Source organism: Microcaecilia unicolor, chromosome 1, assembly GCF_901765095.1.
Source record: "Microcaecilia unicolor chromosome 1, aMicUni1.1, whole genome shotgun sequence".
In the NCBI taxonomy this organism is placed as follows: domain Eukaryota; kingdom Metazoa; phylum Chordata; class Amphibia; order Gymnophiona; family Siphonopidae; genus Microcaecilia; species Microcaecilia unicolor.
The window spans coordinates 290,926,631-290,949,325 of record NC_044031.1 but is presented as its reverse complement, the minus strand read 5'-3'; the positions used below and the strand labels follow the sequence as shown (position 1 = coordinate 290,949,325).

Here is a 22,695-nt window from a genome sequence, read left to right as displayed (position 1 = left end):
TTAGAAAATTGGAAGACTATCCTGCTTATTTTCGAAAGAGAAAAACTCCTATAGTGCGACCTAAATTGGGAGATAGACGTTTGTCTCACAAAGGCGCCCAAATCGGTATAATCGAAAAGCCGATTTTGGGCGTTTCCAACTGCACTCCATCGCGGAAACCAATAAAGTTGACGGGGGCTTGTCGGAGGCGTGGTGGAGGCGGAACTGGGGCATGGTTATCAGCCGAGGAGAGATGGGCGTTTGTAGCTTATAATTGAAAAAAAAGGCGTCTTTACTGCGATTTTGGGTCACTTTTTTTTTACCCTTTTTTTTTCACGAACAAGTCCCAAAAAAGTGCTCCAACTGCCCAGATGACCACTGAAGGGAATCGGGGATGACCTCCCCGGACTCGGACTCCCCCAGTGGTCACTAACCCCCTCCCACCAAAAAAAAAACACTTTACAAACTTTTTTTCCAGCCTGTATGCCAGCCTCAAATGCCATACCCACCTCCATGACAGCAGAATGTGTTCGATCCTGTCACAGCCTTTCCCTGGGTCAGATGTGGCTCTCGGGTGTAGTACAGGGTCACATCAGCATTGCATTGTGGTGGGTGTAGGGTATTGGGCTCCGTGATTTCATTAGCTTGTGTTACAGTCTCACGATGTTGGTAGTTGGTAGGCTCTTCTCCCATGGTGCTTTTCCCCCTGCCTACTGAGTCAGAGTGTGCCCTGTTGTGTTTCCTGTTGTAGTCCATGCGGTAGTGGCCATTTTTGTAAGCCAGTTTTACTTCCCTTTCCTGTGTTAGCCACGTTAGACAACTTAGTTCTTCCCTTGAATGTGGCTGAAAGAGGGCATTGTACAGCATTATGCCAGCTCTGACCTACTGCTCATCTCAGTACCAGGGAGACTCGTTGCCAGTGGGGCACAACCTCTGATCTGCAGTTAACTGTGAGTAAACGCGGTTATTCCAATAAAGGACGTTTTCGGAGAGATTAGTCTTCAGGTGTCAACTGGTGTGCCAATGTTATACAGCAGCAACAAGTCCTAGAGGCCTGCGTGTATGCAGGTCCCTGGAACACTTTTAGTGGGTACCGCAGGCCCATCCCCCCCACCTGTAACACTTGTGCTGGTAAATGGGAGGCCTCCAAAACCCACTGTGCCCACATGTAGGTGCCCCTTCACCCCTAAGAGCTATGGTAGTGTTGTACATTTGTGGGTAGTGGGTTTTGGGGGAGGGGGGATGGGTGTTCAGCAACCGTGGTAAGGGAGCTATGCATGTGGGAGCTTTTTCTGAAGTCCACCGCACTGACCTAGGGTGCTCAGTTGGTGTCCTGCATATCAGGGGGACGAGTGTACTATGAATCGTGACCCCTCCCATGACCAAATGGCTCGGATTAGGACGTTTTTGAGCTGGGCGTTTTTAGTGTCCATTATCGCTAAAAAAAAACAAACGCCCAGCTCAAAAACGTCCATTTTTTCGAAAATACGGTTTGGCCCGCCCCTTCACAGACCCGTTCTTTGAGATAGATGCCCATGGAGATAGGCGTTTCCGTTTGATTATGCCCCTCTGAGCATCCAAATGTCAGATGACATTTAAGGTGAACAAATGCAAGGTGATGGACATTGGAAAGAATAATCCAAATCATAATTACCTGATACTAGGATTCACCTTGGGGGTCACTAACGAAGAAAAAGATCTAGGCGTTGTTGTAGATAATACGCTGAAATATTCTGCTCAATGTGCAGCAGTGACCAAAAAAGCAAACAGGATGCTAGGAATTATTAGGAAAGGGATAGTGAATAAGACTGAAAATACTATAATGCCTCTGTCTCATTCTATGGTGCGACCTCACCTTGAATACTGCATTCAGTTCTGGTCACCATATCTCAAAAAAGATATAGCGAAATTAGAAAAGGTTCAAAGAAGAGCAACCAAAATGATAAAGAGGATGGAAAGCCTCTCATTTGAGGAAAGGCTAAAGAGGTTAGAACTCTTCAGTTTGGAAAAGGGACGGCTGAGTGGGGATATAATTGAGGTCTACAAAATCCTGAGTGGTGTAGAACAAGTAGAAGTTAATCCATTTTTTACTCTTTTAAAAAGTACAAACCTAGGGGACACTCAAGGAAGTTGTGTGGTAATACTTTTAAAACAAATAGGAGGAACTATTTGCTCACTCAACAGTTATGCTCTGGAACTCTTTGCTGGAGGATGTAGTAACAGTGGTTAGCATATCAGTGTTTAAAAAGGTTTGGACAAGTTCCTGGAAGAAAAGTCCATTCTCTGCTATTGAGACAGACATGGGGAAGGAACTCCTTGCCCTGGGATTGGTAGCATGTTGCCACAATTTGGGTTTCTGCCAAGTACTTGTGACCTGTCTTAGCCACTGTTGGAAACAAGATACTGGGTTAGATGGACCATTGGTCTGACCCAGTATGACTACTCTTATGTTCAGAAGGATGTCTTGGGTTCCCTGATCATCCCCTGCAAAGAGACCAGGAAGAGAGAAGGGGAGTCCCTAAGGGAAAGTTACTACTGGCTGTAAAAGGGAGGTGGCTACTCCATATAGTGGCAACCGGAAATTAGTATGTGCTACGGGTGGGTAGAGGAAAATCCCAGCCTTGGAGCCAGAGGGGATTGGAGCTAGGGAAAGCTCATCCCCAAGAACCAGGGTGGATCCAGAAGAGGGAGTCACTGCTTGAGAATGGTCAGACTAGGGGAAGTCTGAGATCACTAGAACTGAGTTGGGTGGAGAGGAGGAGAAGCAGCCTTTGGGTCTCATATGTTTCTGGGGATAGTAATGGACAGGAGATTTGTACACTTGTAAATATTCTGAACCTAAAAGGACCTTTGTTAAAAAAAAAAAGTCTGAGAAGGAGAACAGGAGTTACCAGAGAGGAATATCAGAAGACTTGGAACTGTTTTAAGTTGAATTGCAAAGCGTTTGAATCCCTGACATTGCAGACTTTACAATAAAGAGTTGAGTTCAGTTTGTCAAGACTACTTTGTGCAGTGTGGCGGTTTTGGAGAGAGGGAGAGCTGGGACCATAGCCCATTGAGAGTTATAATTTCCCAAACTCCCCGGATTGCAATTCTGGAACTGTGAACCCACTCCCAACTTGTCTGGAGAGTAAACTGAACCTTTGAAAGAGTGCTGAGTGATGGCATGTGGGTGAATCTGAGGAATTGTCCCTGTCAGCTCAGGTCATGAGAGACTGAGCTCTAGCCTAGAGGTGAGGCTCGGGCTAAAGAAATATTAGCAAATGACCTTCAAATAGCCCTACAGAGTACTGCATTAAAACTGAGTTTAGCATGCAAGAAAGCCCTGCATTAAAATTCATTAATCTCTGATTTTATTGCAGTTTAGTAAAAGGACTCTTAGAGAGGCATAATTGAACAGGGCGCCCAAGTTTTCCTGAAGGTGTCCCCGCAGGATGGCCCCGTGAAGGGGCGGGGAAACCGCTATTATCGAAACAAGATGGGTGTCCATCTTTCATTTCGATAATACAGTCGAGGACGCCCAAATCTCAACATTTAGGTCGACCTTAGAGATGGGTTTTGAAAGACTCACAAGTGTAACAGGTGGGGGGGGATGGGCCTAGGTCTGCCTGCCTGAAGTGCACTGCACCCACTAAAATTGCTCCAGGGACCTGCATACTGCTGTCATGAAGCTGGGTACGACATTTGAGGCTGGCCCCTGTGAACTTTGGTCATCCCCATGACGGACTGCAGTTGAGGGTGCCCAAAATCGGCTTTCGAATATGCCGATTTGGGTGACCCTGAGAGAAGGACGCCCATCTCCCGATTTGTGTCGGAAGATGGGTGCCCATCTCTTTCGAAAATGCCCCTGTTAGTGTACTGCAATGCTGTTCCACGCTGCTATCATGATTTAGAGGTGATGCTATATGCCGAACTCACCATACAAAAGGCCAGGTGCTGAAAGTTTAATATCAAAGTTAGGTGCAGATCCCTGTACTATGCGCTATTCTATAAAGAGCATCCAACTTAGAGGGCCATTTATAAAATAGCATTCAGTACTCTTTTTTTTTGGCACCCAAATTTGGGTGTTATTTAAAGAATCTAGTCCATACTGTATATGTATAGATAGATAATTCATGTTTTCTTTTTGTTTAATTTGATCAATATGCTGTCTTATATTCCTAAAGGGTTTCTTTACCCATACTCATCCTGTTAGTGGCTAAAGCAGGGGTTCTCAACCCAGTGTTCCAGCCAGTCAGGTTTTCAGGATACCTACAAAGAGTATGCATTGAGCCTGCCATGAGTGGAAAGCGCGGGGTACAAATGTAACAAAAATAAATAAATAAATAAGAACATAAGAATAGCCATACTGGGTCAAACCAATGGTCCATCTAGCCCAGTATCCTGTTTCCAACAGTGGCCAATCTAGGCCACAAGTACCTGGCAGAAACCTTTATTGTATTCAAATATGTCTCATGCATATTCATTGTTGGTATATTGAAAACCTGAGTGACTAGGTGTGTCCTAAGGACTGAGCTGAGAACCAGTGGGACTACACTATTATCAGTTGCTAGAAGGATAAAAATGTCAGTGAAACGTTAACCATGTCCTGAACAACTTTTATCCTTCATTCTCTGATACTGTTTTTTCAAGACAAAGCACTACAGGGACCTGTTGGATCCATGAGGTATAAAACAGCTCTGTTTCTTCAAATCTTTTCTGATGGGTTTAAAATCCACCCCTGCATATTCTGGCAATTTAAATTCATTTAGTCCATACTAGACTCTCTCAGTGCTTAACACAATAAATTCAGTTTCACAAAATACTGCCTCTAACATTGCTGATCATTGTTTGCCCTCGCATACATTTACTGCACTCTCTTTCACTAATTACAATCTTATTCTTGATTACAGCAGTGCACTCAGGTGATGTAATGCATTTTGTTCAAGCTGTTACTTATTATTGCCGTTACTAACTGATTCAAGAACTTTAAGTAACTGCCTTCCCTATATACTCTTTAAGTAAACAAAGTATAAAGAATAGACCAGATATTTAAGAAGAAGAAGAAAACGACAAACTATACAATGATAAACAAGGAGGTGTCAATAAATAAGATTCACCTTATTTATTGTCTTTCTCTCAGAAAACCTATATCAAGGTACAAGATAGATCACTGTTGTTGGTGGCTTTTTTTTTTAATTTCCTGTTCTTTGAAGCACACAACAAAATATCTGTCTCTGTATATCAATAATACAGTGGTCTAGTGTAATTATAAAGTATACAAAACCTGTAAAAACAATCAGTCATGATAGATATAAATCAAACCCAGTTCTCAGTGTTCTCAGCCCACTGTGCTAACCATTAGGCTACTCCTCCTCTGTACATTCAGTTCCCTGTGCTTCCCATATCTAGGGAAAGTGCACTTTCTTTCCCTAGTGGATAAACAAAAACTTGACTTAACCTTAACTGAAGATGGCACCTTTTCACATTTATGACAAAATGACTGGGGGCCAGCATCAGCCCTCATATTAACAGCTAATGCTTGACCACACAAAGTTTACCACTGTTCTTTATTGGTAGTTAATTTTCACTTGGCTTGTGTAGACCACATTAATATAACAATGAGTCCATTAACATAATCGTGCGTATGGATGATCTCATTTGCAAATTACAATGAAAAGCTGCGTTTAGGATATCTTACTGCTACCCATGTGTTCTGCTGTTTTAACACACAGTGGAAGTAATTCCATAAGAAGCCACCTGATTGTAGGTGGCAAGGTGAACAAATGGCAGTGTTGTGCTCATTTCTACACATAAGTGGCTACTTATACATATAGATGACATCTTATAGAACATCACAAACATACACCCTAGCTACAAGGGACTCAAGTACAAATCAGTTTACGGATCCAGCGTCTCCTATATAAGCAAGCAACTATGGAACACATTACCGAAAGCAATAAAGACAACGCAGGATCACCTCAACTTCCGGAAATCACTAAAGACCGATCTGTTCGAAAAGGCATACCCTACTGATCCAACTTAAGTGTCTGAACTCAGCAACACAACGAAACCAAAATTTGCAATGAACAATATATTACTCTTCTTCTCTTGATTCTCTAATGTGACTGTAACAACATCACTCTGTATTTGTTTCATCACCGGAGGTGGCTAACACCTCACGGTACTATGTAAGCCACATTGAGCCTGCAAATAGGTGGGAAAATGTGGGGTACAAATGCAACAAATAAAAATAAATAAATAAAATAGAATACTGACTAACAGAAAAGTATGTACCATAGAAACACTCAATGAAGTTAAATGTTCATAGTTTAGCCAATAAAATTCCTACTCAGTAAGATCTAATGGTGGACATGGACTTGCACATTGTGGCCATTGCAGAGACCAATCAGTCTCATGAATGGTATATCACCAGACCTGTCTGTAATCTATTCAGGAGAGATAGAGATAGCAAAAATGAAGGAGAAATTGCTTTCTATGTGAAAGACAATATTAAAGCAGCTGAAATGTAGAGGGTATGGGAAAAAGAGGAAGCCTTTTGTATTGTGCTCGGAAAAAGAAATGAGAATCTCACCCATACTGGTATAGTCTACAGACCTTCAACTCAGATTGAAGAACTGGACAGAGACTTGACTGACGATATTGCAAACGTGGGAATGAAAGAGGAGATATTGATACTGGGTGGCTTTAATCTACTAGATGTGGATCAGAGTATCCCAGCTGCAAAACTAGAAAGAATTAGCAAGATAGTGGATACCCTACAAGGAGCTTTGCTTAGACAACTGGTGATGGAACCCACCAGGGAAGAGTCGTTGCTGGATTTAATACTCAAGACTTGAGAGAGTGTGTCTAATGACCATGAAGATGCCAACTGGAGGACAGTGATTACTGTAAGATATGGAGGCCCTTTTACTAAGCGGCAGTAGGGCTACTATACGGGTAGTATGTGGCAAAAAAAGCACTACTTCCAGGCGCCCAACAGTTGTTTTGTTTTTGCCACATGCCATTTACAATGCTAGAAAATAATTTGGTGGGATTATCGCCAGGTTAGCGCACGAGCCCTTACCGCCTACTAAATAGGAGACAGTAAAGGCTCAGGCAGTAAATGGCTGCATGCCAATTGTAAAATTAGTGCACAGACATTAATGGCACGAATGAAAAAATAGGATTTTTTTATGGAAGCGGTAAAAGTGGCCCCAATTCCTGGCATTTTCATGCACCCACACTACTGGAGGCCACTTTTTACCTCCGCTTAGTAAAAGGACCCCATGGTTTGATATAAGAGTTAAAGTGGGGTCCAAGTATACCAAACTCAAAGTCCTGGATTTCCAATAGACTTCAGCAAATTGGAAAGTACATGAAAAATGAGATGGCAGGGTGGGAGGATATAATTTAACTGGTATAACAGAGGGCTAAATTGAATGGGGCTATAAATAGGACAGCAGGTCTTTATGTAAGAAAAGTAAGTAAAAGCAAGAGGAAAAGAAACCTATATGGTTCTAAGAGGTGACTGCAAAAATAAAGATAAAAGTATTTATTAAAAAACAGTTCACAAAAAAGAATTCCACATAAAGCTGAGAAAGATGAAGAATGAAATCAAGATAAGTACATAAGTATTGCCATACTGGGACAGACCAAAGGTTCATCAAGCCCAGCATCCTGTTTCCAACAGTGGCCAATCCAGGTCACAAATACCTGGCAAGATCCCCAAAAAAGTACAAAACATTTTATGCTGCTTTTCCCAGAAATAGTGGATTTTTTCCAAGTCCAATTTAATAACGGTCTATGGACCTTTCCTTTAGGAAGCCGTCCAAACCTTTTTAAAACTCTGCTAAGCTAACCGCCTTTACCACATTTTCTGGCAACGAATTCCAGAGTTGAATTACACATTATTTTCTTTTTCCATGTTTTATTTTGTTTGATTTGTATTGATAACCTTAAGAGTGGACTAACACGGCTACCACACTCCTCTACATTGAGTGAAGAAATATTTTCGCCAATTTGTTAGCAAAGCATTGGCAAAATACATAAAAGGATGTGACAAGATGTTTTCTGGTATATTGGTGAAAGGAGGAAGGTCAGAGGTAGAATGTTGTTTTAGCTGCTTACCATTAAATAATTTTCAGACAGAAACATCTCAGGTTCATTTAAGGAAATAGTATAAAGTTTTTATGCTAAAAGTGCCCACATACATTTATTTATTTATTTATTTATTTATAGAGGCTTACTATACCGCCATTTCTAGCAAGTAGTTCATACTGGTTTACAATTCAAAAATGTATAACATAAAACATGTATGAAAATAACTACAATTTATGATAGGAAAGAAAAGATAAGATAACCACGCATTCAGATGAGACAAAAAAGTGAGGCAGTAAAAGTCAAAATTCAATTAAATGTTAAAATGCATCTCCTTAGGTCTTGCTTAGATCTTTCTCAGGATGCATTGGGCAGGGCACCGCCATTTTTAGGAGCGAGAGAGAGTCTTAGTCCCTCCTCCTTTCTTCAAGGTAGGGGGCACTATCGCTAGACCATGAGGGCTAGCCTTCACGGGGGAGGTCGAGGCCTTGGCTAAGGGTCACAATGGACAACTAGGGTTTTATTTATTTTCAGGGGGGGTTACGTGATTATGGGGCTAGGGGTTCTGGGGTCTACCGGACCTCCCGGCTCTTATGTTTGGGGGGTGGGGGGTCTGAGTGTCCTCCAGACCTCCAGGCCCTTTCATGTTTGGGGGGGTGAGGGGTCTGGGAAAAAAACCTGGACCTGTCAAACCTCTTCTGCAGGAGTATTGTGCCTGGGCATGCTTTTGAGCACATGCCCAGGCACAGTCCTCCCCTTAACACTCCAAAAACTGCCTCATCATCATCAACGGTATGACCGCACTTAAATTTGCATGTCATTAGCATTGATTATTAGGGAGTTCATTCCCTGTGCTGTTCCATTGGTATTTTTACCACACTGTTCAGAACAGTGCGGGAGTTCTGATCATCTGGACCTGATAGTATGCATGTCATAGAATTCTGCAGGTACCTTTATCCAAACTGAGGACAATAAAACTTAACAGGCCAATTTGTCTGCATAAATAGACAAGGTGCATTAAGAAGTAGGGAGCACATTTTGAGCTCCTCACAGTTTTCTATTGAAATTCTGTGGGCTCTTACAACCATATTCTTCACCTCCATTTTATGATTTCAGGTGAAGTTATTTGGGGCTAGATTCTATATATAACGCCTACAAAATTGGCAAAAAAAAAAAGTGCTATTCAATAAGCTGTGCTTAAAATTAGGCACGGTTTGTAGACTAGTGCTTATGCACATGAGTCACACATAAATTTAGGTGCTGCCATTTGCCTTTAATATCAATTGGTGAGAATTTAACGTTTTTTCTAAGCATGCTCAATATTGTTACATCAGACGTAGAACTGAACCAGCAAAACTTTAGGACAAGGTGCATTAAGGTATAACCTTGTCCTAAAATTCTGCTGGTTCAGTTCTAATCACAATATGCTGATGATGAAGATGTTAACTTGATAGGTAAAAGGCTTGAAATCAGTGTTGCAATTTTAGAGAACTTGGCTCCTTTAAGGTTAAAGTTGAAACAATTAAGGAAAAGTGATAAGTGGTTCACCCCAGTCTTATTACAGTTAAAGCGATTATGTAGAAAACTGGAATGAAAATTGTGTAAAGATAAAAATGATTCAACTAGGGTTGCCTGGCGTGAAGCACTGCATAATTATAAGCAAGCTTTGAAGTCAGCTAGGAAAAGATATTATGATAGATTAATTGGGAAGAATTGTTCTACTGTGAAACAACTATTTTTTTCTCATAAATTTGCTTTTAAGAAGTACTGTATATCACACTCAGACTGATGAACAACTTATTTCATCAGATCTATTAGCCAAGTTTTTACAAGAGAGAATAGTAAAACTTAGATCTGGGTTTACTAAAGATGTAGTTTTCCTATGGGAGGGATACCTACTGATTGAGTCTAGAGGGATTTCTCCACTATTCAGTGGAGTGAATTATCTAAACTCTTTAAGAAATATGTTTCAACTTATTGTTTTGTGGATCTCAGTCCCTCTTATCTGATGGAATTGGCACCACCATCATTTGGGGGGTCATTTGATGTCATGAATTGAATCACAATTATCCTTGGGTAATTTTCCAGAACAGTTTGGGGAAATAATTGTAATCTTGAAGGATGCAAAACAATCAAAATCATTCGTGTCAAATTATAGGTCAGTAGCCTCGATTCCATTTTTAACTACATTATTAAAAGGTTTAGTTATGCTACAATTAAATCAATTTTTGGAGCAATATGATGTTCTTTATACATCTCAATGGACACAAAAAGTAAGGATGAGTTGACCAGGAAATCCAGAGATCTTTATTTATTTCTGTGTAGATGTGTTTGACCCCTGATGCAGGCTTGGATGCCAAAACATGGCTGTGTCGGGTCGTTAGTTAACCATTAATAAAGATTTCCGGATTTCCTCTTCAACTCGTCCTCACTTTCTGTGTCCATTGCTTTTGCTGTACATAAGGATTTTCCTCCCCACTTTGTGTTTTTCTTTATACATCTCAGTCAGGCTTTCAATCTTTTTATAGTACAGAAACAGTTATAGGTTCTTTGCTGGATAGGGTAAGACATATTGAGTGAAGGAAAAAGTGCATTGTTACTCCTATTTGATTCATCATCCGCTAGTGATTTAGTGGATTATTCCTTCCTCTTACACCATCTGCTGGCCAAACAGGAGAAATACACTTTAGAACAATGCAGGAAAATACCCAAAACATTTTACAGGCTTTATTAAAACACACTGTTTCTTCACATGTTACTTAACTGGCGAGTGGACTGAATATTGTCAGCTAAACAGCTAAGTTGATGCTTTGCCCTAACTTTGCCCTGCCCTGGTCCACTCCTAGCCTGTCCGGTTGGGGGATGACTGGTTAGGCTATCATTAAGATGTGTTAATTTACTGCTAACTTCAGTTATTAGTAACTAGTTCTCTGTGAGACACCGGGCGAGGGTTCTTGGAGTGGCCCAGGGAATAACTCAACCATTAGGCTACTCCCCCACTCACAGTTTTCTTAGAACTCAGGTCTGGCTCCAGCCAGACCTCAGCAAGGCTTGTAAGTCTTAACAAGCAGCAAAGTTGGTTTACCTTAGCCAGGCTACAAACTGTATACAGCAACTGCAGCCACAGCTGCTGGGACTCCTAATCTTCCTTCCCTGTGCCTGGCCCTGTCTTTTAAACTTCCAGGTATTGACTCTGCCCCTCCTAGCTCAGTTCCTCCGGGGTGAGATCAGTGCTCTTAAGATGGCCTAGACTAGGTATAGAGGGACTTTTCTTAAGGGTGAGGAGTAGTCTCATTGCATAAAATAGGACATGTGATAAAATAACATGAGTTAGTGGTAAAATAACACCCATTAACAGTAGCACATGTTAATAAATATGCCCTTAAATGCTAGTTAAGAAATTCCAAAATGTGAATGGTGCTTCAAAAATTGGCACCATAGTGAATATTCAAATGGTTCTACTGAGCTAAATTAATTAGGTCTCCTCAAATGTGTCCTTGTGTAAATTGTGCACACTGGACAGTATTTAAAGTCTAATGCAAGTACATAGGGGTCCTTTTACAAAGATACGCTGAAAAATGACTTGTGGTAGCGTAGGCGTGGGTTTTGGGCACGTGCCTGTAAAAAAAGCCCTTTTTTTAACCGAAAATGGCCATGCAGCAAAATGAAAATTTCCACACGTCCATTTTGGGTCAGAGACCTTACTGCCAGCCATTGACCTCGTGGTAAAGACTCACACAGTAACCGGGCGGTAATGACCTGTGCACGCCAAATGCCACTTGGTGTGCGTCTGTTATGTGCGCCCAAAAATAACAAATATTTTTCAGGCGTGCTTATTGGATGTGCGCCAAAAATGAAATTATCACAAGACCCACATGGTAGTTGGGTGGTAACTCCATTTTGCCGTGTATTGGGCACGCGTAGACGCTTATGCGGCTTAGTAAAAGGGCCCCATAGTTTGCTATTAAAATTCACAATGCATTTCCATCTTTTATTATTATTATTAACATTTGTATAGCGCTATCAGACGCACGCAGCGCTGAACACCTGACATAGAGAGACAGTCCCTGATCAATAGAGCTTACAATCTAAAAATAATACAGACAGACAAGACAATTAAGGGCGAGAGAAGGAACAAGGGGGGAGGCAAATGAGTAGTGGCTAGGAGCCCAAAGCAGCAGTGAAAAGGTGGGTTTTCAGCATAGATTTGAAAACAGGTAGAGATGGAGCTAGACGTACAGGCTCAGGAAGTCTATTCCAGGCATAAGGTGCCGCGAAGGAAAAGGAACGGTCTGGAGTTAGCAGTGGAGGCGAAGGGGCACGACAAGAGAGATTTGTCCAGTGAGCAGAGGTCACGGGGAGGAATGTAGGGAGAGATGAGAGTGGAGAGGTAATGGGGGGCTGCAGAATGGATGCATTTAAAGGTCAGTAAGGTAAAATTATGTATCATACCTGATAATTTTCTTTCCCTTAATCATAGCCGATCAATCCATAGACTGGTGGGTTGTGTCCATCTACCAGCAGGTGGAGATAGAGAGCAATCTTTTGCCTCCCTATATGTGGTCATGTGCTGCCGGAAATTCCCCAGTATGTCGATATCAAAGCTCCATCCGCAGGACTCAGCACTTAGAGAATTACACCCACCAAGGGACACTCTGCCCAGCTCACCACCGCCGAAGAGGGAGAGGGGAAATATTCCAGGGCAATACAGAGCCTGCCTCGCACCACGAGGCAAAGGTATGCCAAACCCTGGCGTAAGTGGTGGAAGTAGAGCGCTTCCTCGCTCTCAGCATAGTGGCGATGACCTTGTCTGAGAAGCCCTTCTTCCTCAGCCGCTTCCGCTCAAGAGCCAGGCAGTAAGACAAAAGGGGGAGGGATCCTCCATCACCACGGGACCCTGATGTAAGGGGCCCCGCTCCGCTGGCAGCCGCAGAGGGCCGTCCACCGAAAGTCTGACTAAGTCCGCATACCAGGGACGTCTGGGCCAATCCGGACCCACCAGGATCACCCGGCCCGGATGCTTTGCCACCCGGCCTAGCACCCTGCCCATCATGGGCCAGGGCGGGAACACATAGAGAAGCTCCTGTGCCGGCCACTGCTGGAGAAGAGTATCGACTCCCAGAGATCGAGGGTCCCGTCCTCTGCTGAAAAAACGCGGCACTTGGCAATTGGCCAAGGACACCATCAGATCCAGGCTCGGCCGGCCCCAGCATTTCATGATGTCCAAGAACGCCTGAGCAGACAGTTGCCACTCTCTGGGATCCAAGGTATGGCGACTGAGAAAGTCCGCCTTGACATTCATGACTCCCGCAATGTGGGCTGCCGACAGCTGTTCCAGATTTGCTTCCACCCACAGGCATAGCTTCATGGCCTCCTTGGCTAGAGGGGCGCTCCTGGTACCTCCCTGGCGATTGACATAGGCCACAGCCGTGGCATTGTCCAACAGGACCCGTACAGGCCTCAGCACCAGTACCAGGAGAAACTCTAGAAGCGCCAACCGAATGGCTTGGAGCTCCAGGAGGTTGATGGACCATTTCATCTCTTCAGGAGACCAGAGCCCCTGCGCTGTCCATCCCAGGCAGTGGGCTCCCCAGCCCGTCAAGCAGGCGTCCGTCGTGACGACAACCCATTCCGGGGTCGTAAGAGGCATTCCTGTGGACAACTTGCCTGGCCTCAGCCACCATCTCAGCGCCTTTCGCACCGCTGGATCCAAAGGAAGGCGTACAGCGTAATCCTCCAAGACTGGAGTCCACCGCCGCAGAACAGAGTGCTGTAGTGGTCTCATATGAGCCCTGGCCCAGGGCACTACCTCCATCGTGGCCATCATGGAGCCCAACAGATGCACATAGTCCCAAGCTCGAAGAGGCTAGGAACTGGCCCACCTGGGTCTGAAGCTTGACGCCCCGGTTGTCCGGCAGGAACACTCTGCCCACTTGGGTGTCGATTCGAACTCCCAGATACTCCAGTCGGGCGCAGCTGGCTTTTCTCCCAGTTGATGATCCATCCCAGGGAGCTCAGAAGAGCAATGACCCTGTCTGTAGCTCTCCCGCAGTCCGCATAGGAAGGGGCTCGGATCAGCCAGTCGTCCAGATAGGGATGGACTTGCACTCCCTCCTTGCGGAGGAAGGCTGCGATGACCACCATTACTTTGGAGAAGGTCCGCGGAGCCGTAGCCAACCCGAACGGGAGGACTCTGAACTGGAAGTGTCGGCCCAGCACTGCAAAGCGCAGAAAGCGCTGGTGAGGCGGCCAGATGGGAATATGTAGGTAAGCTTCCTTGATGTCCAGGGAGGCCAGGAATTCTCCCTTTTTCACCGCAGCTATTACGGAGTGGAGGGTCTCCATCGGGAAGTGCCGAACTTTCAAGGCCTGATTGACTCCCTTGAGGTCTAGAATAGGCCGAGCAAATCCTTCTTTCTTTGGCACCACAAAGTAAATGGAGTAGCGCCCCTTGCCAAGCTGATCTACTAGCACCGGGACCACCGCGCCCAGGCGGATCAGGTTGCTCAAAGTCTGCTGCACAGCAGCTGCTTTGACCCGAGACTTGCAAGGAGAGTTTACAAACCCGTCTCTTAGGGGTCGGCAGAACTCTAGCTTGTAGCCGTCTCTGATGACTTCCAGAACCCAAGCGTCTGAAGTTACCCTGGTCCACTCGCCCAGAAACGAAGACAACCTCCCTCCTATCTACACTGGGCCATGGACCAGGTCCCCGTCATTGGGTACGCGACCCTGGGGGCGGGCCGGAGGACGAACCTCTGGGACGGCGGTCCCTACGAAAGGAATGCTGCTTGGGGGAGAAGTTCCGTTTGAAGGAAGCGGAGGCAAAGGAGGCCGACTTGCCCGGGCGATACCAACGGGCTTCCTGGAATTGGCCCTTAGAGAAACCAGGACGGGCACTGCCGGCCCGAGTCCTGACCTCCGGCAACCTGTTGCCCTTGGATGTGCCGAGCTCCTTCACGATCTTGTCCAGTTCGTCCCCAAAGAGCAGCTTGCCTTTAAAAGGCAGCTTAGCTAGGCGAGATTTAGAGGCATGGTCAGCAGACCAGTGCTTAAGCCAGAGCCACCGCCGCGCAGAGACTGTTTGAGCCATGCCCTTGGCCAAGGCTCTCAAAACATCATACAGCAAGTCTGCCAAGTAGGCCAAACCCGACTTCAGGGTCGGCCATTCCGCCCTCCAGGAAGGGTCCGATGGGGAAGCCCGCTGCAAAACAGTCAGGCACGCCCTAGCCACGTAGGAGCCGCAAACCGAGGCTTGCAAACTCAGAGCGGCCGCCTCAAAGGACGACTTTAAGGCTGCCTCCATTCTCCTGTCTTGGGCGTCCTTCAGGGCAGTGCCACCTTCCACCAGCAGCGCTGTTTTCTTAGTCACGGCAGTGATTAAGGAATCTACCGTGGGCCAGACAAAGGCTTCCCGTTCCCCCTCAGGAAAGGGGTACAGACGGGACATAGCCCTGGCTACTTTCAGGCTCGCCTCAGGGGCATCCCATTGCGCTGAAATTAAGGTCTGCATGGCTTCATGAACGTGGAAGGTTCTAGGCGGGCGCTTCATTCCCAGCATAATGACGGAGCCAGTAGAGGCTGAGAGAGAGCATTCCTCCAGAGAGGCAATCTTCAAAATGCTCATGGCCTGCACAAGCAGGTTGGGCAAATCCTCTGAGCGAAAAAGCCGCGCTGCAGAGGGGTCGTCCGCTCCATCTGAGCGAGGATCAGTCTCTTCCATCGATTCCGCTAAGGATCTCTGGGAGAACTCAGACACGCTGCCGTCAACCACATCAGAGGAGACTGAGTCCCCCGAGGGTGGAAGATCCACCCGAGGGCGCTTAAGCATAGAGGCCTCATCACCCCGATCAGAGAGGTGGGCAGGGGCAGTGTTCTGCATAAGAAAGGCCTGATGCAGCAGCAAAATGAACTCAGGGGAGAAACCCCCCAGTCTGTGCATTTCTGCAGCCTGTGCCACGTCCCTAGAGGCACCCTCCATCTGCGCTCCCAGTAGCGGGGGAGAGGCGTGTTGCACGTCCAAAATGGCATCCGGCGCGAAACTCCGTAAAGGAGCTGCGCGGGAAGAAGGGCGTTTTAATTTCGCTGACTTCTTACTGTCGCCTGATTCAAGGGCGCCCAAGCCGTTAACGTCTCCCATCTCGAGGGCGGCCCAAGAAGAAGCCGACCGAGCCGCGTGACCGGTCATGACCGGGAGGGCGGCCAGTGGGGGATGGGCGCCTAAAGCGGGAAAGGCCGCCGCGCCGGAGGAAAAACCGGTGAACTCTCCCAGTTCCGAAAGGGCGCCCAAAAAGGGCGACTCTACCTTCGATCCCCCCTCTTCCCCGCTAGGCGCGCGAATGCATTCTGGGGAGCGTCTTTTCGCGCCCTTGCCATCCGAGGCCATAGCCACATGGAGATCGTTCGGGGAACCCCCTGCCCGCTAGTAAAAGGTAAAAATTACCTGCTTCTTGCTCTGAGCAGCGACGACTTGTTCCAGTGAGCAGCTGCAAATGGACGTCCTTTTTGAACGTTTAAATTTTTTTTTAACGGAGCCAGCGGGAGGGAGGAGAAAAGGAGGGTCCTGGCACCACCAGGTTTGCACTTGCTCACGAAGAGCCCTCAACCCCAGGTACTCAACAAAACCTAAACAATTAGGCTTGGAGACCTAGCCAGAGCTGCTGCTGTGTGACCACACACCTGCTGAGATAGAGAACATACTGGGGAATTTCCGGCAGCACATGACCACATATAGGGAGGCAAAAGATTGCTCTCTATCTCCACCTGCTGGTAGATGGACACCACCCATCAGTCTATGGATTGATCGGCTTGATGATAGGGAAGAGAAGTTTGAACTGTATATGGAAGTGGACAGGGAGCCAGTGAAGTGATTTGAGGAGTGGGCTAATGTGCGTATACCGATTTTGACGGAAAATTAGCCGTGCTGCAGAATTTTGGACAGACTGGATGAATTGGGATGAATTGTGAGTTCATCTGCAGGTCCCACTATATTTCTTGGTGAAAGTTTTGATGGTGTGAAATGCTGACTTTCCATAACTTCTCTTGATTTCTGAATAGATCAGGCTGTGCTTCACTTTCAAGAGCAGCACCATCTATGGAGTTGTTTTCACTCTGCTCAGTGCTTGTCCCCTTAACAATTTCAGCAGCCCATTTCTCATTCTGCAAAATAGGTTCCCTATCATAAGACATAATCAAGATAATTTTAATTGTAAATATGTTCTCCTCTGTTAATAATAATAATAATAATAATAATAATCCAGTATAGTTCCACTTCTGTAATAGCTTATTTTAGCCTACTTCTCAGCTGTCAGGACAAATCAAGGAGTGATCCTTTCAGTCTCAAGCTTTGTCATTTATGCTTTTCCTTGCCACCGAAATTGACTCTGTCAGTTTTTGACACTAGTTAACCTGTGGTGTCAGAATGTCTCTTTTAGCTAGATTAAGATGGTTTCAGACTGTCTTTGGAAATTAGACTGACAGACATTTATCTCAGATATTCAAAGTCAGATAAGGTATCTCAGACCATCAGATCAGATAGAGATGCTAAGGGTGTCTGCTGAGTGGGAAATTATGGGTTCAGGTGGACATTGATGAGAAATGCACCTGTACCTCTGGCTCTTTCTTGAATACTACAATTCATAATCTTCACATGGAGAATCTCTTGCTTCTGAGAAATAGTGAGTGTGGGTACTGTATATTCAATAAGCATCTGTTGTAAACTGAATTTAGTTTATTTTTATACTTCATGATTCACCTAAGACTGTTGATGCAGAAAACACATGTTATCTAGGGACGTATATTTATCTGAAAACAAACAAATATAATAATGTTCACACCACTGGACACCTAAGTTCAAAACATTTACGATAATACCACTGTAAGGCTGACCAACAGAGGCATATTTATATATGATATACTGTATGTATAATCTGGAGGTGAAAACGGTAACGGAATTCAAACATGCGTGGGATAAACATAAAGGAATCCTGTTCAGAAGGAAGGGATCCTCAGAAGCTTAGCGGAGATTGGGTGGCAGAGCCGTGGGGGGAGGCGGGGCTAGTGGTTGGGAGGCGGGGATAGATCTGGGCAAACTTATACGGTCTGTGCCAGAGCTGGTGGTGGGAGGCGGGGCTGGTGGTTGGGGGGCGGGGATAGTGCTGGGCAGACTTATACGGTCTGTGCCCTGAAAAAGACAGGTACAAATCAAGGTAAGGTATACACTAAAAGCGGCACATATGAGTTTATCTTGTTGGGCAGACTGGATGGACCGTGCAGGTCTTTTTCTGCCGTCATCTACTATGTTACTATGTTAGGGGTCCTTTAACTAAGCTGTGGTAAAAAAAATGACTGCAGTGCACCCTTACACAGGTCTTTCCCGCACGTTAAGGCCATTTTACCATGGCCATAAAAATGGCTTTTTCTATTTTTGCATTAATGGCCATGCGCTAATGTTGCCATTACCATGTATTCCATTTTTTTCTGCATTAGGCATGCATAAGCACCTATTGCAGCTTAGTAAAAAGACCTCTTAGTTACAAAGCATATAAATTATGTGAGAGAAAGTGCTATGAAGGATAACTTAGGGGCCCTTTTACTAAGCTGCGGTAAAAAGGGCCCTGCGCTAGCGGCGGGAACCATTTCTTTCACATGCTAAGGCCCTTTTCACCACAGTGGGTAAAAAAGCAAAAAAAAAAACACATGACCATGTGGTACGATTGTTCTTACCATGCAGTCATGAAGCGGGGGAAGCACTTACCACCAACAACTGAGGTGGTAGTAAGGGCTACCATGCTAACCCGGCGGTAATCTGGTAGCGGATGGTGCTGCTCGATTATCGCCGGGTAAAACCCTGTGGATATATTTTTTGAATATTTTCACTATCACTGGAAATTCCGCATGCTGGGAGTGGAACTACCACCGCATTAGGCCGGCAGTAGCTCCACATTGGAGCACAGTAAGCCTGCAGTGGGTTTACCGCCGCTTAGTAAAAGGGTCCCTTAATTATCATCTATGTACAAGGCTTTTCTTCAGTTGAGCTGTATGTGTATGTGGCTGAAACATAATTCTGAGAGGTTTCTCTAATTATATGCATATTTTTTGTGCCTTTGTTAGCCATATGTTAGTCTTGTTGTGAATGTTTTTTCATCACTTAAATAGGTGGCAGTAAGGGCTCCTCCCAGAAATGGCCGCACATCAATCCCTGTGATTAGTGCAGGGGTTTTTTTTTTTTGGGGGGGGGGTGAGGGGATGGGAGGGGAAATAACATTTTACCCACTGCGGTGAAAGGGGGCCTTGGTGGGCGGCAAATGCACACGCCGATGCCCTTTTACTGCATCTTGGTAAGAGGAGCCGTTGGTGCATGGCAATGATGACGCACTAACTGATTAATGTAGAAATGCCCAGTCTCTACCCTCCCTGACACACCCCCTTGTCCAAAAAAATTAAAAAATATATATTTTAGCACATGGATAGTGCGCACAAAGTTGAAATTTACTGCAGGAAGCCTCAGTGCACCCTTTGATAAGCCCTTTTAAGCAGCACCAGGGGCGTAGCTATGTGGGGCCACGGGGGCCTGGGCCCCCCCCAGATTTGGCCCTGGCCCCGCCGACCCTTTTGACCCCCCTTCCCTGCCGCCACTAACCCTCCCCCCGCCATCGGGTACCTGTGCTGGCAGGGGTCCACATGCAGGACGTCAGGACGACTCACTCAGAAGAAACAGAATCCTAGGCTTCCACATCACCTGCAGCAACGTGCTGGCCCGGAGACCGGCTGAGGAGGACTTCGGCTGGCAGGGGTTGGGGAACCCCGCCAGCACAGGTACCTGACGGTGGCGGTGGCCTCGGTGGAGGGTTGTGGCGGCGTGAAGGGGGTTCGAAAGGGGAGGGCGCGGGGGGGGGGGTCAAAGGTGGCGGTGGGGGTCTGCGGCACCGGGGGGGGCTAATATGTGCCCCCTCACCTCAGGCTCTGGCCCCCCTCCCGCCAAAGTCTGGCTACGCCCCTGAGCAGCACCTTAGTAAAAGGACCCCTTGAAGTTAAAGATTTATGTGTTTAGTTTTGCCATTTGCACAAACTAGCTATGTGGTATTTAATTTTTTAACATTTTGGGGGGAGAGGGAGTGTATCAGGTGTGGAGAATGAGCATCAAGCACTATTCAGCTAGCGCTCTAACTGTATAATGCTGGCTTTACACGGGATCCCTTAGTGCCTTCTGAATTGAAGGCAGTAAGGTCTGCCTCATTTGTTTATTTCAGTGGCCATGTGCTAATGCTAACATTAGCATATGGCAAGAAAAAGATGTAACTGATACAAGCCAAATGTATGGCCTCAGTAGAAATGGGCTTAGTACACACGAAAGTCCTCCATTAGGATGCACTAAGCTCATTTAATAGCGCAGCTTAGTGAAAGAACCCCTAATTTTTATTCTGCTGACTCCATGAAAGTTTGTCCAAAGCAGATTACAGTTAAAACCTAACGTATAAATATAGTATTTAATATTTTCTGTTCTAATATTTATATCCTACTGTCACAGTCTCCACACCAAACTGGAATATATTTTCAGCTGGCATGGTGACCATACTAAAGCACCACCACCACCGGCATTTAACTTAAGTATATTTGGCAGCAGTGTTGAATATACATTGCAATATACTGATCGTGCCAGCACTGCCCATTTCATTTAGGCAAGTAGGGGCCATTTTACCAAATGGCACTAAAAAGTGGCCCTAGCGCAGCCTTACACAGGTCTTTCTCATGTGCCAAGGCCATTTTTCCGCAGGGCTAAAATGGCCGAATTTCCTATTTTCCCCATTAATGGCCATGTGCCCCTAACACCAGCTATTTTTTTTTAATTTTAGGGGCTCACCCGCTAAACCTGCACTAATTGGTTAGTGCACAGCAATGCTGAGGCACAAGCCGATTTGGATAGATGAGCCCACACTACACCACCCCAGATATGACCCCTCCACATATTAAAAAATATATATATATATATATATATGTATTAGGGGGCCTTTTACAAAGCCACACTAGCGTTTTTAGCTCATGGTAAAAATCAGCTGGAGGTACACACTGAGACGCCCATGGGTGTCTCAACGTTTACCGTCAGCTGATGTTTACTGCAAGCTAAAAACGCTAGTGTGGCTTTGTAAAAGACCCCCTTAGTGCGCTGTTTGCAAGCGCACATTCAAAATTGATCACAGGTGCCTCAGCGTGCCATGTATGCCATTTTAAGCTGTGGTAAGCAGGCATTAGTACTTAACGTTCTATACTTAAATGTTTGAAAAATAATAAATATAGATGTAACAGCGAGTTAGAATGCCATCTTGTCCCAGACAATAGAAACTCGAATTGGAAGTTATGCTACTGTATGCTAATGAAAGAAAGTTACAATGACTCTGTAGAGGACTGTACAGAAAATCATGGGATCTGTGCATGAGGTTTTCTGTTTAATTTTTAATGATACCTGTGAAACAAAAGCAGGATGTCTCATGGAATTACCGGAGCCATCACCAGCCTCTAGTCTGGTGTATACAGCTGGCTGATTTCGTGCATGGTAAAAAAAAAAACAATGTCTCAGACAGCTGAGAGACGGCAGACCACAGTGATTAATAATTAACTACATCCTTGTTAAGGGTATTATGAAGATTGTGTGCAAGGTAAATAGAATCCCAAGATAAGTCATATCCATCATTATATAGCAGCACAGAAGTGGTTTATCATACAGCACTTCTCAAGCCGGAGCACAAAATCCATTTCTAAATGCATTAAAGCTACAGTAAGACACTATTTACTGAATTTCAAATTCTCCTCCGCAAACACCTAAGCTAATTTCTTCAATTTTCCTTTCAGCCATTGTGGTCCTTTTCATCACACTGAGACGCAGCAAAAAAGAGCCCCTGATCATTTCGGAAGAAGACGTTCGAGAAAATGTGGTCACCTATGATGATGAAGGTGGTGGGGAGGAAGACACCGAAGCGTTTGACATCACAGCTTTACGAAATCCCTCAGCTGCAGAGGAGCTGAAGTACCGAAGAGATGTCAGGCCTGAAGTGATGTCCACACCTAAACATCAGCCTCCATCCAATCAGGACACCCTGGATGTTAAGGAATTCCTTAGACATAGACTGGCTGAGGCAGACCTTGATTCTAGTGGGCCTCCTTATGACTCTCTTCAGACCTACGCATATGAGGGGCACAGATCAGAAGCTGGGTCTATCAGTTCTCTGGATTCAATTGCTACACATTCTGAGCAGGATTATACATACCTTGACGACTGGGGACCAGAGTTTAAAAAACTAGCAGAACTCTATGGAGATATAGAACCAGAAAGAACAACTTAGTTATCCCCACAGGAAAATGATTTTATCTCCTGATCAAGTGGGAAAATAGTGTAACCACAGCAACAGTTACAATAAATGAATCCTTGGAACTGAGCAAGTTGTGCACTTTTACTGTAGAAAAGAAGTGCCCTTTTCATGTCTGGAACTGGGTTCTTCGAATGGAAAGAAATCAGATTTTGAAAATACAAAAAAAAAAAAAAAAAACTATTTTCACATGTGTATATTTTTTAATTGCTCAATAAAGTCCACGGTACCCTAGCAGTCAGTGCACCTAAATAAAAGTCCAACAGCAATGGAAATG

The 22,695-nt window shown here is 45.1% G+C and overlaps 1 protein-coding gene across 1 annotated transcript in view; it reads left to right on the top strand.

Annotated features, from left to right (window-relative positions):
• LOC115472864 (cadherin-18-like) overlaps positions 1 to 22,492 on the top strand; it is a 588,666-nt gene extending 566,174 nt beyond the window's left edge. Inside the window, exon 9 of the mRNA XM_030207339.1 lies at positions 21,904 to 22,492. Within this exon, the coding sequence (XP_030063199.1) occupies positions 21,904 to 22,394 (491 nt within the window). The 3' untranslated portion in view covers positions 22,395 to 22,492. The remainder of the gene's footprint in view (positions 1 to 21,903) is intronic.
• Positions 22,493 to 22,695: the final 203 nt, after the last annotated feature.